Source organism: Eretmochelys imbricata, chromosome 19 (genome assembly GCF_965152235.1).
Source record: "Eretmochelys imbricata isolate rEreImb1 chromosome 19, rEreImb1.hap1, whole genome shotgun sequence".
NCBI lineage: Eukaryota > Metazoa > Chordata > Testudines > Cheloniidae > Eretmochelys > Eretmochelys imbricata.
The window spans coordinates 7,453,866-7,469,631 of NC_135590.1; the positions used below are offsets into that span (position 1 = coordinate 7,453,866).

The 15,766-nt window shown below is 51.1% G+C and overlaps 1 protein-coding gene across 3 annotated transcripts in view; it reads left to right on the forward strand.

The window, feature by feature from the left end:
* MACF1 (microtubule actin crosslinking factor 1) overlaps window positions 1-15,766 on the forward strand; it is a 234,061-nt gene that overhangs the window by 73,353 nt on the left and 144,942 nt on the right. For all 3 annotated transcript variants that reach the window (XM_077838115.1, XM_077838114.1, XM_077838112.1), the window contains exons 4-5: window positions 4,508-4,585; window positions 7,062-7,154. In XM_077838115.1, coding sequence (XP_077694241.1) covers window positions 4,508-4,585; window positions 7,062-7,154 — 171 coding nt within the window. The remainder of the gene's footprint in view (window positions 1-4,507; window positions 4,586-7,061; window positions 7,155-15,766) is intronic.

A 15,766-nucleotide genomic window follows, 5' to 3' on the forward strand; every position in this document is an offset into this window, starting at 1 on the left:
AACTGTTTTTAACACGGTTTGTCCAGCTAGTGTGGATGGGGCAAAACTGATTTACGTGGTTATTCTATGCCTTGACAGAACACATTTTTGGAGCAACTGACTCGGGATCTCGCTAAAAATAGCAGAATAGACATTCCCACTGGGGCTGGAGCCTGAGCTCTGACACCCTACCTCCTCGCCGGGTTTCAAAGCCCTGGAGCCATCCCTGGCCCAAACCTCTACACTGCTGTTTCTAGCCCTACAGCAGGAGCGCAGTGAGCTCAAGACACTTGACCTGGGCTCAGAGACTCGCTGCCGCGGGGTGTAGGCACAGGAGAGGGCCATACTAGATGTTTTTTAGCTGGAATGGTGTTTAAAGACAGTCCCTTAATTCAGCAGATGAGATCTGTGTGAGCCATGCTTTTTCAGAGGTGTACACATGACCATTCTAGCATGAAAGCTGGGTGCAGCTCCAGGCACGTCCAAAGATAGGTCTTTTCAGAATCTTACAAGAATTGCCTAAATGTTGAAAATCAGTGGGGCTAGGTGCATCAGTGCAGCTGCAGATAAACTTGCCTTGAGCCATTTAGCTGCCAGTTTGGATTTTCCTGCTTGTGTTCATTCTCAATTTAGACACCAGGTTTCTGGTGTCCATGCTTTTCCATCTATTTTCTTCAGTAGCATGTTAGGCTTTCCTGTCATGTGCTTTGCAACCACTCTACAAGCTGGATCTGTAGAGGTAGATAGTTCTGCAGGATGCAAACATCTTCCCTTGCATCTGGGGAGAGTAGAATCACTTGCCCCTTTTTTAGGCCAACAAGCCTAATTAGCTCTTGGAAGATACTTTTTTGGTGCAGTAGCGCAGCTCGGAGGGAATTATTTTAGTAACCCCTAAAATAGGATCTGTGAGATGATGTGTGAAGTTACTCAGCTGCCCTCCTGAAATGCCAAGCTACGCTTTGTGGGTGTTGGATTTAGATGCTTCACAGGCCTATCATGTCCCTCTCCACAACATTTTTGATTTTCGGATTGAGTTTTATCCTAGGGAAATCTCTCTGCTTAGGCACCCTATACTGAAAATCACATGGAGGTAGGCAGAAGTGGTTGGACTGTTATAGATACTGCGGTATCGTTTGCTGCAGCTAAGACAGGAGGAAATCTTAGACTATTCTGCCCTAAACGTTGATGGCGCTGTCTCATAGGCTTTAAGGCCAGAAGGGACCATTACACATGACCTTCTGTATAATACAGGCCATAAAATTTCATCCAGTTACTCCTCAGCTGAGCCCAGAAACGAGTATTTGACCTAAAACAAGTTGTCTCTGAGTTCCCAGCTCTTTCAAAATCTACTTTAGCTCTTGCCATTGTGTCTACCTCTTGTGTCTGAATCAAGCCCTGGTAGGGTCCCCAGGGGAGACGCAGGCAGGATCCAGGATAACCAGCTAGTCTTCATGTTCCTTTTCAGGGGAGGGAGGCTGGTGAGCAATGTGTTTCTTTTTCTTTTCCCATGTGCTGCATTTTTAGTTCCTTTCTGTTTTTCTGTGACTATCCCACTGGTGTTGTCTGTGCCACGTTTGTTAGCAAAAGGACCCTTCAGGCCAGAAGACCCTCCGCCTGGCAAAAGCGCCCTCCTGGCGTCGCACGAGCAGTGAAGAGCAGGAGGAGGAGGAGGATGGTGATGCAGTAGGTTGACTCCCTCCTGGGAGCAATGTAATACAGACTGACACTGGAGTGCCATCAGATAGTCCAGATGTAATCAAGCTTTGCATAGGGCACACAGGGTACGTCTAGACAGCAAAGAAAAACCCGTGGCTGGCCTGTACAGGCCAGCTGACTCGGGGCTGTTTCATTGCTGTGTAGGCTTCTGGGTTCGGGCTGGAGCTCGAGCTCTGTGACCCTCCAACCTCTCAGGGTCCTAGAGCCCGGGCTCCAGTTTGAGCCCTGATCTCTACACAGCAACGAAAGAGCCCCCAGCCCAAGCCCCACGAGCCTGAGCCATGGTGTCTAGTTGCTGTGTAGACATACCATAGTGGCCTCTGGCCTTCCCCTCCCTCTGGTTCAGGTGGGTTAATGGAGAATTTGCCATAGCTCCTTTCCACTAGCAGCTGGTTCTTGATCCCGGATAATAAATTTCCCGGAAGCACGTTAGAATAGAGGAGTGATATGTGGGGTGTGTACCTGAGAAGTGGAGAGTGAGAAGCGAAAATGAAAAGGCAGCTAATCCCATATTCCTTCTGGACAGTGCTTTGTTAAAGTTAACTGGATTATCTGAGAGTGCATTACAGTGTTGGTGGTCTGCAGTGTGAGAATGCTGACCCACTTGCTGTGAGAGCATGAAATCAGTCTATTCACGGGGATGGGAAGGGCGCACGCTCCTAGATGAACCCCTGGCTCTCACGCATCCCCAGATAAAGCCGCTGGGGTCCTGCACGCTCTTGGATGGGACATGGTGTTCTCTCCACTCACACGGCGCAAACAACCTTTAGGATGAATCATCTGATGTTTGCTAACAGTTCTCACTGCATGGGGATGCTCTGCCTTGTGTACCACACCCATGTGTACTGGGTGCAGTGGCTTTGCTGTCAGACAGCAAGGATTAACCTTGCATGATAACAGATCTGTTTTTAAGCAACATATTCTCAGTGTTTCTGATGTGGAGCGGACCCAGCTCCCGGCAGGCCCAACCTTACCCAAGCCAAGGATTACCCAAAGGGGATTGCACCTCCCCCAAGTAAGAACGAGAGCATTCTGGCTGGTAGAAATGATCACATTTCTTACCAACCCTCTCGATCTGGGCTGTGTCTTCCTTCTCTACAGCTCTCTTCTCTGCTCCCCCTCCCGAGCCACTCTGGCAGCCGCAGTGGCGTGGCACAGGAAATGACTCGCCTGTTGCACCTCTCTGCCAGGGGCTGGAGCATAGGGAGACCTTCCTGTGGCTTTTGTCCTAAAACAAAGAATGAAACGTCCTTTGTCTTTGCTGACCCAGAGAGTCTCTTTGCTGCTCCTGATTCCTCAGACAATTCACTCCTCTCGTTTGTATTTAGAAGCCATTGCTTCTTTTGATTTTCCCAGCCCCAACTCCTTTCCTTTCTTATTGATTCATTGCAGAGCTGGGTTTGTGTGCTGGCTCTGAGCTTCTGCACCACGATCCGCCCTTCAGCAGAGCTCCTACCTCTTCCCCAAGCCCTTGTTCAGCACAGAGTTGCTATTTGTAAATGAATCGGATTAAATGTAGGTGTTGGAGCTGGGTGGGGCTGGTGACTGAACGTGACCGTTTGCTCCTGGTTGGATCACAGGCTCTCACTGGAGCAGCCGCCCCTCCTTGTCCATTAGAGAGAGATTCAGAGCAGTAGCCCAGCATGGATGCTGCTGTGTACATTGGTCAGTAGCCTGACTGTGATTGGTCAGCTCCCTTGGAGACAGAAAACACTGGAGTCCATGTAGCAGTGAAACAGACACAGCTGGTCCTGAGACTCTGCTTTCTCCTCCAGCGGAGCAGTCCCTGCCCTAATAGCCGATTAGCTATTGCAGGACACACCTACCATTTCAAGGGTTGGCAAATCACAAGGCTGCTGTTGCTCTCCCCTGGGCCGGCAGGACTCCCCCACCTGCAGGCAGGTTGGCAGCAAGGTGGTTCACTTTATCTCAAATTGTCCTCTCCCCTGTTCAAGCAGTTGTGCTGGTAGGTGAGTATAGGGTGTACACCCAAGCACACCCCTGTGGTGGAGCGGGCTGGCCGGACTGCAAGAGCCCTCAGTGGCTGTGGCTGTCTCCGGTTTAGCTCTGTGTGTGGGCAGCACTAGCTTGTTGCCTGCAAAGGCCGGGGAACAAAGTGTGATACTGAAACTAGGGGCAAATGTTGAGGTCACAAGTCGGTGTCTGTGGTCAGGACCATGGGTCGATGGATGGGCTGGGAGCAGGAGATAGTTATTGGAGGGTTTTCCTAGCTCCACGCCCCAGCGTAGGGGATTTGTGGGATAATAAAGACCCTCTGCATAGAACAGGACAGTGTTAAGCAGCCAGAAGGGGGCAAGAGGACGTGGCAGTGTATTAGCAGGAAAGACAGACTCATGCTGGTGGAGTATGTTCACCATATCCAGAAATCTTTATGATCTGCATCTTCCTCCTTTCGGCCCTTGCTTTGCTGTTACGGTGGCGCACTCTGGGAGCGAATTGTTGTCTCCTGCTCACATCTGTCTGTGCCTTGGCTGTTAGGTTGGGGCTGAGAGAGGAGGAAATGGCCGTCCTAGGTGGCACATTGAATGCGGTAGGCCAAGCAAGTGTATTGAATGTCGTGGTCTTTGCTTAGACTTAGAGGGAACATAATTAGGCTGGTGGTTGGAATGAAGTGAGCTCCCCCAGTCCTCCGCGAGAGGGAGGGTCTCTCTGGGTTCCAGTACTTCCTGTAGGAGGCTTAGGAAGTGCACCTGGGGGAAGGGGTGGAACTGGGTCTGTGCATGTGTAGCAAAGACGCCCTAGTTCTGCCTCCATGGGATGGCTGGACTGACGCACTGCCTCTGTTTTGCAGCCACGTGAGAAGGGCAGGATGCGTTTCCACAGGTTACAGAATGTGCAGATTGCTCTGGACTTCCTGAAGCAGCGACAGGTAAGAGCCAGTCTGATGCTCACAGGTCACATTCCAGTTTTGAACGTATTCGGAGTGTTCTCACTGCACACCTGCGGGGTGTGCTCTGGTTCCTGCTGCAGCTTGCGCCATGGGCATCCAGTGGGGCGTAACGAAGCACTATCCGTTTATTTCTGCTGGGCCCATCCCTAGGGCATCTAGATGCCCGTCAGTGTCAGTACTGAAGAGAGTACCTTCCCTTGTGGGCGCTGAGAGCCCTCAGTGCTATCCACGCCTCCTGGGGGGAGGGGGTGGTGGTGGTCAGAATAGGGTGACCAGACGTCCCGATAAAATCGGGACTGTCCCGATTTTTAGGTCTTTGTCCCGCGTCTCGACCGATGCATGGTCGGGAAGCCATTTGTCCCAAAATTCTGGCTTTGGCCACTCCGGCGTTTGTTTTTCGTTTTGCTTTGGGAACTCTGGCCGCTGTTGTTGTTGTTGTTGTTTCCCCCATGTGTCCCGATATTTTCTCCATTAAATCTGGTCACCCTAGGTCAGAATGAGGAGTTAGGACTCTTTCTTTCCAGGAAGCCGTTGCAAGTGTCTCAGATGGATACAACCCCTAGAGCCCCGCAGGCTTCCTGTGTCCCAGGAACTGACTTGGTCAGCTCTGAGTGCACTGTATGCTTGGGAGCTCTTCTGGTGTCCTTAGGATAATGTTGGCACAGGAACAGATGTGTGTGACCTGGCCATGAATAGGTTTAGGCTAGAAGTTAGAAGACGGTTTCTAGCCATTGCCGGAGTGAGGTTCTGGAACAGCCTCCCAGTGGGAGGATTGGGAGCCAACCAAACTAGTTTGAAGATGGAGCTTGGTGAGTTTTATGTCAGGGTTGCCTGAGATAACTAGGGGCTAGATCCGATGACCCAGGAGGTCCCTTTCGATCCTATGTTTCTCCCCCTTCCCAGCATTCAGGAAGTGCTGGGCTCCTAAGAGGTCCGTCTGGTCTCTGTCGGGCATTTCCTCAAGTGGATGTAATAGACCCTCCTTCTAACCAGCCAGAACTCTCAGCCCCTAAGCAGAGGGATGTTTCCAGCAGTTCCTGCGGCTCACGGGGTGGGGAGTTCTGTCCTGCCTGTTCTGTCAGTCTTCAGTCATGACACACTCATGATGAATGACGATGCTGAATTGTATCGGTTGTGCCGAAGCAGAGATTAACTCCTCTGGCTAGCTGAAGGCGCACTGAATAGACCTGCCCTTCCCTAGGGAGGGCGCGTAACTTAACGGCTCCCTAGCTTCTTGGTAGAGATGCAGAAATGTTTTGCCAGAGGTTCTAAGGAGCATGTTTCTCTCTACACACACACACCCCCACACACCCACCCCTCCCCCCCATTGCTCCTCTTCAGTGCTATGGCATCGCAGCAGAGTGCATGCTGGGACACGCCTTACTCCGAATGCTCTCTTAGTGATGCCCTGGAACGTCAAAGGTGCAGAGTTTGGGGGTGGGCGGAGAAGAACTGCCGGTGTCGCAGGCTCTTGCTGCTGAGATCCTGTGCCTGGAAGTGGGGAGCATCACTCACCCTCCCGTCAGAGACTCCCCTCCTTCTGGGAGCCAGATGGTAGCGGGGAGGGGCCGTTGAGACAATGGAGGGCAGAGAGGAGTCTGAAACAAGTGGAAGCTGTGAGTGGAGAGCTGAGAGGTAAGCGGGAGTATCCAGACCTACCGATGCACACCCCGGTTTCTGTTTGCTGGTAGCTCTGAAGATGGTGGTGATACTTCATGTATTTCTGGCAATCTTTTATGCCGAGCATCTCAGCTACGCACACTGGCTCCCCCTCAGAAGGCTCTTGTGAGATGGGCGAGTAAAATCCCAGTGTAGCCACAGGTTTGGGTATCAAGAGTGGGTTTCATTCCCTGCTGTGTTACAAGCTTCCCATGTGACCTTGAACAAGGCACTTCACCTCTCCCTGTCTCCCCAGCTGTGAACGTGGGGATCACAGGTGCTTGCCTGCCTCTTGAGGGTGCTGTGATCTCAGGCTTAATTCCTGAGCTGATTGATTTTTGCGGTGCAGGTGGGGGTGATTGGGTTTGGGTGTGCTCTCCTAGCTACGTGATGTGCTTTGTAGATTTTAAATTATGCACAAGTGCCTGAGGCTGTAGGGGCATGACACTCTTTGTAGAAACCGAAATAAGAAATGCTAGTAAAACACGTGAAGGCCCTTCAGCAGAAGGCACTAGGGAATTGAAAAATGGTTATTTCAATCCTTCTTTTGCAGAAAAGGCAAGGATTGATTTTTTTGCTCCTCATCACCCAGTGAGTCAGTGGCAGGGCTGGGAATAGAATGCTGGAGCCTTGAGACCCTGTCCCATTCTCTGGCCAATTGATTGCACCTGCTAGGTGCACATGACTGGTTTGGGGAGGGCAGGGTGGTGGTGGAGTGGTTGGAGAGAAAAGTCCCTCCTGTCTTTGTTGAAGCATCTGATTTGAAGTTTTGACAGTCCCTGGTGCTTCCCCACAGGTGAAGCTGGTGAACATTCGCAATGATGACATTACAGATGGCAACCCGAAGCTGACCCTGGGTCTCATATGGACCATTATTCTCCACTTTCAGGTAGGGAAGTGACTTTTTGAAGGGCACAGAGCGGAAAAAGGGGCATGTTGAGTCCCAAGGGCTCTGGCATCTGTCTGGAGAACATGAGTATATTTAATGGTAATGCCTTCATACAGGTTGGTCAGGAAGATTAGCATATATAACAGTGTCATGGAGACCAGGCCAGAGAGAATAAGAATTCCCTTCTCTGGTCATTTACATAATTAAATCACTAATGATGGATTATGTGTGCTGTGGCCCTTTGATTGGCACCAAGGTTATTGGCAGTTGCTATTTGCTCAGCTGAGCTGGAAAGCTGAGCCCTCCAGGGCTCTTCAGTGCATTGAGCAGGGGAAAGGGGAGAGTAGATTTGGAGAAGGGTGTCTGGGGAGTGTGTGATTATGACATTCTGGGATGCAGTCCAGACCAGTGAGGAGCTGGATCCCCACTTGCCCTGTAACCTTGGGTGCCTTGCAATGCTTTGCTGCTTTAAGTCCCAACCTGGGCCCTTTGCAAACAGCATGCAGGTCACCCCCGGATTGTCTGTGTATAGCTGCACCCTGCCAGCACACTCCAGTCACACTCTGACTTCCACCAGCCTGGGTTACCACCTGCAGTGACCCCAACATACTCCCAGTTCCAGATTTCCTCCCAAAAATATGTGTTCTGCATTGTCCAGCCCTTTCCTGGACAGTCCAGATATTGGAGGTCAAGCGGTCAATGTACAACAGTCTGCTACCATAAATGGAGTTACCCTCATAGTTCAGTTTAAAGACAACACTGGCTTAGTTTTGATTAAAGAATAAAACACGTTTATTTAATTACAAGGAGAGAGATTTTAAGAGATTGCAAGTTCAAGGCGTTAAAGTCCGAAATGGTTAAAAGAGAAATTAAGAGAAACTTCCCAGTAACTAAATTTAACCAACTAGACTTGATACAAAGTAAATTCTTACCACAGGTTCCCAGCAACATTGCTGAGAACATTCTCAAGTCAGGATCTGCCCCCAAAGGGCTGGTTTCTTTTGTCTTCTTTGATGAAAGAGAGAGATGGATAGGGAGAGATAACATGGTGTGTTTTTGCCCCTCACTTGTACAGTCCAGTCACCCTTTAAAATGCATTTTCCTGAGGGTTACCCCTAGATAAAGTTCATTCCAGCTGTGAAGAGAGAGACTTTTTGGTAGTGAAAGAGGTTCCATGATGCTGTTTGCTAAAATGCAGCTCGGTCTGTTCCTGCCCCTTTGCTGTCTCAAAGACCTTGTTTACTACTTATATGTAAATTGAGGTAAACACATATTCCTTTAAAAAAAAGAAAAGGAGGACTTGTGGCACCTTAGAGACTAACCAATTTATTTGAGCATGAGCTTTCGTGAGCTACAGCTCACTTCATCGGATGTATACTGTGGAAAATACAGAAGATGTTTTTATACACACAAACCATGAAAAAATGGGTGTTTATCACTACAAAGGTTTTCTCTTCCCCCATCCCACTCTCCTGCTGGTAATAGCTTATGTAAAGTGATCACTCTCCTTACAATGTGTATGATTATCAAGGTGGGCCATTTCCAGCACAAATCCAGGTTTTCTCCCCACCCTCCCCAACAAACCCACTCTCCTGTTGGTAATAGCTTATCTAAAGTGATGACTCTCCTTACAATGTGTATGATAATCAAGGTGGGCCATTTCCAGCACAAATCCAGGGTTTAACAAGAACATCTTAGGAATGGGGGTGCGGGGGGTAGGAAAAAACAAGGGGAAATAGGTTACCTTGCATAATGACTTAGCCACTCCCAGTCTCTATTCAAGCCTAAGTTAATTGTATCCAATTTGCAAATGAATTCCAATTCAGCAGTCTCTCGCTGGAGTCTGGATTTGAAGTTTTTCTGTTGTAATATCGCAACTTTCATGTCTGTAATCGCATGACCAGAGAGATTGAAGTGTTCTCCGACTGGTTTATGAATGTTATAATTCTTGACATCTGATTTGTGTTTAAGATAGGACGGCTTAATCACTTCTGCCTAGTTGGGCTAAGTGGGTTTGAACATGTACTGCCAACATCATTCAGGGGGGATTCATAATTTTACATATAATGCTGCTACACACATTTCACCTTGATATTGACGCGCGAGTTATTAGTTTTCACAGTACAAGGCATATTGTGTACAAAGATTATTACGATAGTGTGTCGGGTTTGAATATAGGGTGCATTTGGTTACAGCGATCTCATGTTTTTACAGCAACTTTCCTTCCAAAAGCTCCCTGTCCTTCACACACTCTCCTCTATGTATAGTTTGTACAGTCAATTAGTAATCGCACCTCCTTTGTCTCGGGTGGAAGACAGCAGCTGTGTGGCAATGCAACTTGGCAGTTCAGGACGTGAGTGGAAGAGAATAGCCCGTCCGTCTGAGGTGGCAGGAGGAATTTAGGTTGGCAGAGTGTAACTGCCCAAGTGGGAGTTGACCATGACACTGAGATTAGCACCGCTGTTCTTACAAACCACATCACAGGGTCTCCAGTGCCACAGGCCGTCAGGGCATCTGTCTTAGATGTCAGCAGAAAGGCAGCACGTGCGGCAGCATAGGGCCCTTAACGTCACGCTGGCGCGTTGGTTCTGTGTCGGCTCGGATCCCCATGTTCGAGGCTGAGCAGGTGCGTGGGGAGTGCGTCGTGCCAGGCATGTGAGCTGCTGCCCTGACGTGCTGGCTGTGGGATTTGGTGTGACTGAGTGTGTTAGGTGGAGCCGCAATCTCAGAGCGCCCGGGTGCTGTCAGGCACGGCACTGGCATGCTGGTGGGGTCGGGATAGAGGGAACGCCAGCACTACGGGGTGGCCTCGGGAGCTCCTGTGCTTCCTGCAAAGCCGGATAATAGCCCTTTGTTGGCAGCCGTTTTCCATAGGATTTGAGTTTTCCTCACCGAGGCTCTTTGGGTGGACAGATGAGTTTCTGAGTGGCATTCCTCACTGCAGAGCTCCTCTCGCTGTGGGTGACCATTGTTAACGGGAGTGCTAGATCCACACGCATGTAATAGGGGTAATCCAGCCCCCCGCTTTCCCACTGACAGGAACTGAATCATTCTGCTCTGCGAGGGCAATCCCAGCGCTAGCTGACTGAAGACTAAATTGGTTCTGTGGAGTTTTATTTGTTGATGGCGGCCCAGTGGCCACAGCTGCCTGGGAGGAAGCAGAAGGTTTTCACAGAGCAGGCCTCTCTGAATCCAGCGCCTTGGAGCCACCTGTAACAAAACCAGTTTTGCTTTCAGTTCTCGGGGCATATATGCAAGTCCAGGTGGTGTGTATTAGCATGTCCTGAGCAGTCCTTGCCAGTCTCCCTTGGCAGCTGTTGCCCTTCTGTGATGCAGGGCACTCTGGAGCTGTGTTGGGGTCACTGACTTGGCTAATTATTGCATTTCTGCCTGTGTGTATAGATTGTGATTAAGTTTTTGCCTGTCTTATGGCTGTGTTCTTGTTTGGTTCAGCCTGGGCAGCTCTCTAGGACAGTGCTACTCAAAGTGGTGGTCCATGGACCGGTGCTGGTCTGCGAGCCATCAGCTGCCGGTCTGCGCGCTCTGGAAAAAAAAACTTGCCGGTCCCCCACATCAGAGAGCTTGAGAAGCATGTCTCTAGGGCACGGTGTGTTTATACTGGTCGGCTCCCTGCTTCTGCAATCGGTGGGGTGGACGTGAGAGGCTGTATATTGATGAGGAATTAACACCACTTCATCAGTCACTTGCCTTCATTGTCAGTACAAGTGTCTGCCTGTTTCCGTCCATTTGTCTGCTTGTGCCTTCCGGAGGGGGCCCTGAGCACTGGCTAGAGGTGTGTAGTGTGAGACCAACAGGCCTTCGCTGCAGTCTCTGTGCCTGTGTGAACAAATTCCTGAGAACTGTTCAATTCAGTGAACCCACTGGGGAGACTCCTAGCGAACACTCTGAAAAGAGACAAATGATTTTTGGGTGCTCAGTTTGAGACATCTTAAAGGGGGCTTGATTTTCAGAGGGCAAGTGCTCAGCACTTCCTGAAAACCAGGCCCCTTTATAGTGTCTTAAATAGGGAGTCTGAAATCACTAATCTCTTTTGAAAGTGTTAGCCTGGGGTCTAAACAATCAAGGCCTCAAGTTAAAGGAGTCACTAGTTACTTGTGAAAATCCTGCTCCCTCTTTTAGAGTGAAACCTTCCTGGCTGGTACAAGGGGGGAAGAGCTGGAGCATCCATACGCGTTTCTGTGGTCAGCAATCTGTTCTGAACGACACCCTCCCTGTTCGCTGGGAAGAAATAGATGGGCCGCCTCTGAGCCTGGGCTTTGCAAAGTTTGAGGTGTTCACACTCATCTCTAGTCAGAGTTCACAAGAATGCACAGCTAGAGATGCGATGTGGTGAAGAGTTTAACATATTCCCTTCAAGCACCTATTGGTTAACTTGGTTAACTCTTGGGAACTTGAATCTTGGCTTCTGGGGGTGTGTTCTCAGGCCACTTCTATAGCAGATTTGCACTCCCTAAATTGGATGCACGAGTTTATCTATAAATCTGGTCCTGAATGTGTTGACTAGACTCTCACTAGAGCGAGCGCTGTGGCCTTTGGAAGTGTAAGAGTTGAGCAGGGTCAGAATGCAAAGCAGACTGATAACTCTTACGGGCATGTGAGGGGTCCAGCCTCATGTTCTTTTTCGGCCATAATTATTTCTTTCTCCTGTGTGACCATCAGCTCGGGCACTGACCTCACTCCAGCAGTGAGAAACAAAACGAGTGAATTCAAGCCCTAAGTAGAAGGTGAATGAACTATCCCTGTCTGTATGTGACCACCTCCTCTCCCTATTTCCTAAGACCGCACAAAGTGAGGTGCTAAAATTCAGAGGCGAGGATAAAAAGGGGCCCCTTGGCCAAATCTCCGACATGGTTCCTGTTTTTTCGGCTCGTTTCGGATGTCTCGGGGGACGCTAGGTGGTGCTGCTGCACTGCAGTTGGCCTGAAGGAGCCGGGTTTCAAAGGGAGCGTACTGCAGTTCTGAGGCAGGCGGATGGGAGCGCAGGAGCCATCCCACGGCACTGTCCTGGAGCTGTTTCGGGCTTGCTCCCTCCGCAGTCAAGAAGTGAAAACCTACCAGCCGTGAGGATTTGTTGAGGATAGCTGGTCTGGCCCAGGGAGATTAAGTGCTTACAGCTGGGCCTGCTCCCTGGCCTTACACACTCCCTGTTGTACACTGCCTCTCTGCCTGGAATAAGGAGATTTCTTCTAGGAATGTAGCTCTATTGCTAACCCCTTAATCTCGTTCATGTCTTCCATATTTGAAAGTCCATAGCCCACTGCTGCAAAGAAACAGCCAAGGGGCAGTGCAGTGTCCTGTGCTTCGAGCTCCTGGTGCCATCTCTGCACTGCAGGCCTAGTGACCATGACTTGTCTCCCCGTTTGCTGGGGGGCTGGTGCAAACCCTGCTTGGGAGATGTGGGCCTGTAGTTTGTTTTGCCTTTTACCTAGAAGTGAACAAGCCCCTTGCTGGTTGAGAGGAGGCTTGGAAGGGAACGAATGAAACCTCAGCTCAGGGGCACTAGGAGGGAGCAGCCCTGGGAGCTGGTGTCTCTGGGTTTGGAAGGCTGTAGCTGGCCACTGAGCTGTTTGCTGCTCTGCTAGTGGGGTCTGTTTGGCGGGCAGAGGGCGGGGTGGCTGTTGCAGGTGTCTAGTGCGTGGCGTGCATTTTGCTACAAGGAAGGGAATGGTCAGAGCTCCCTGTACCAACCCAGCCAAATCCCCTCTCTCTGGGGAGGGGTGGGGCAGGCAGGGTGCTGGGTTTTAGTCCCAAAGTGCGTGTGTGTGTTGTGGAGAAGGTGAGCACTGAGTCCTGGGGGGGCTCTGGTCCCCATGGCGTGACTCTGCCTAGGGTGGAAGGATGCTGGTGTGACATCGGTGTAGTAGCACTGGGCAAGGGGGCTTGAGTTCCCCTTGGGGATGCAGGAAGAAGGTAGGATGGGCACTAAGAGCCCTCTGCTGCTCCGCCATCGGAAATCACACCAGGGTGTGTGCTGCTGACCTACCGTTTCAGCACCCAGAGACTCCCCTTCTCTAACGGGTGCCCAAGCTGCTCTGGATTCCTTGGCTGTCCTGTGCAGCGATAAGGACAATTAACCCTTTGGGGAGGTTCCACTCCCGCCGTATGCTCCTCCGCTGTGATTGGAGGAAAAGCAGCCTGCCTATGGCCAGAGTGGAGCAGTCGGAGGCTGTTTATTTGACAACAGTCAGGAATAGAGTAAACATCAGGCAGTGTGAGCAGACCCTCCGAAACGCCTTGACCGTAGCCCGGAGGAATCTGTTTCCGTGCAGGGGCAGGAATTTGTGGGCTTCCCACGCAGCGTTGGCCATGGGATTTTCTGTTAGTATGCGTGCTGAGTCTCCTCATCTTCTCCGTGCTTCTCCCTACTTCTCCCCACCCTTTTCTTTATGCTACCTTTGCTCAACCTCCCTTCTTCTGACTTCCCACCCTCCTTTCTCTCCCCCCACATCCTCCCCCAGCCTCTCTCTCCCTCCCTCCCCCCCCCCCCCCGATTTCTGTCTGGTTCTTGCTTTCTGTTTGTGTTACCGAGGGCAGTGCTCCAATTACCTCATATTTGGAGAGAGAAAGCTGCAACCAATCCAGTCTCTGTCTGCTTTTAGGTCAAGTGATTTCTGAACTGCAGTGAGATGCTTTGAATTTGTCTTGTTGCAGCTCCTAGTCTGTAAGATGGCTGTCTGGAACAGCAGCAGCTGGGAGAGACTCCGTGTGTGTGAGTGAGGGCGAGAGAGAGAATATGGGGGATCGCCCACAGTGCTCCGTGTTTTAAAATGTGCGTCTAAGCTGATGAAGCTAAGGTCAGGATTTATCCAGGGGCCTGGGACCAGCTTAGCTGCATTATTGCTGGCATTTTCTGCTCAAAGGAGATGGGGAATTCTCTGGGCTGCGTTAAGGAACCAAAAGAGCAGGCTGCTGGCCCAGGAAAGGCTCCTCTGTCCCCCCAAAAGAGGGTTCGCTTTAAACGGAAGCGGAGGGGGAAGAAGAGAACGGTGCCAGAGGCAAATCCCAAGGAGCAGCCCTTGCCTGGCGCGGAGATTGCTGAGGATGATGAGGCACTGGAGAAGTTCAAAGTACAGCCTCAGCAGGAGGGAGGAGAGGAAATTGCCAAGACCCTGCACCAAGGCACCTCACAGCCCCTGGATCCTAATCCCAGCTCAAGTCCAGAGGCACTGCCTCAGGGTCTCCTTGTACAGGTGAAAGAGAGATTTCAAGGGGAAGTCCGGAAGGCTCAGCTGGTGGTCGAGCACTGGCCCTCGGGGTCTGGGGGCAGGAGGGGTTCCCCTGAGGAGGGCACCACAGTCATTGCACGCCTGCTAGACAACCCTGCGGAGAAGAACTGTGAGAAGGCTGTGAGCAGGCTGGTTGAATTTCAAAGGACAGGAGCTGGCAGCAGCAGAGCTGTGCTGTTGCCTTTACAAAGGGAGACCGCAGTCAAAGACTACAAGAGGAGGGATGAAGACCAGCTTGTGTCCAGGTGTCACGCGGTGTCTAGAGAGGAGCCAGCGGGCGGACGCGGGCCGGAGAAGCCTGCAGCTTTGGTGGAAGCTGGCGGGTCTCCGGAGGTCTGGGATGCAGAAGAAGGGAATGAAAGTATTTCAAGTGCCACGTGGACAGGTTCGTGGTTCGTAGAGCCAGGCACCATCTCAGAATTGTCCACACCGTCGCCCATGGTGGACCAGGTGGAAAACCAAGGCTTTGAGAAGCCCCAGAGGCTGTCATTGTCACGGGAGAAACCTGCCCTCAAGGGGGGAGAGGGCACCTGGATTCAGCCTGGCACTAAACTGTCTGCCTCTCAGAGCGACTCTTCGTTCAGCGGGCCGACCATCAGCACTGCCCAGCGCTCCTCAGGATATGGGAGTGACTCGTCCCATCAGCCCACCAGGGATACTGTAGCCAGTCAGATCTCGGGGTCGATCTTGGAAGATGGCTGCCCACTCCCTGCACAAAAGGGCAGCCAGGTTCAGAGGGGCAGGACGGAGAAGGCCGTGAAGCCTTCTGGAGGAAAGGTCAGTGCTCGTATTCATTTACTGAACCGTCTTTCAGAGGCGGGGGGGATGCTCTCCTGAATATCAGTGATCCAGCCCAGCCCTCCATTTCCCTGGGAGAGTTTTCTTCCCAGTTGACTCCAGTCTGCTTAGCCCTGTGTCTAGCACTGTGAATTACAGCCATACATATGGAGAAGTGGCAGGTTAAAGCCAAGTTAGAATGCTCCAGCCTGAGGAGCTGCATGACTCTGATAGCCCTCAGGTGTAATTTGCATGGAGATCTGTTAGGAATGTCAGATGAGGAGAGCGGGGACTGCATGGGCTGTTTGCTTGTGGACTGACCCTGTTTGTACTTTGCTGCCTCTACCCTGTAATTTACCTAGAGTGTGCAGGTAAAGAGCTGGAGCAGCACTCGATGGAGAAGCAGGATGTGGGAAGGCAATTACTTGTGTTTTAGGTGTAATTGCCTGTGTGTCACTCGAGATGCACTGACTACAGTTAGCATGTTCACCCACTTTCAAGGGGTTGCTAACAGCACATTCCCTCCGATCTCACACTTGTGTGGCGTGCACGCTCCCCCCTTTGTCTGCATGCATTTAACATTTCTGT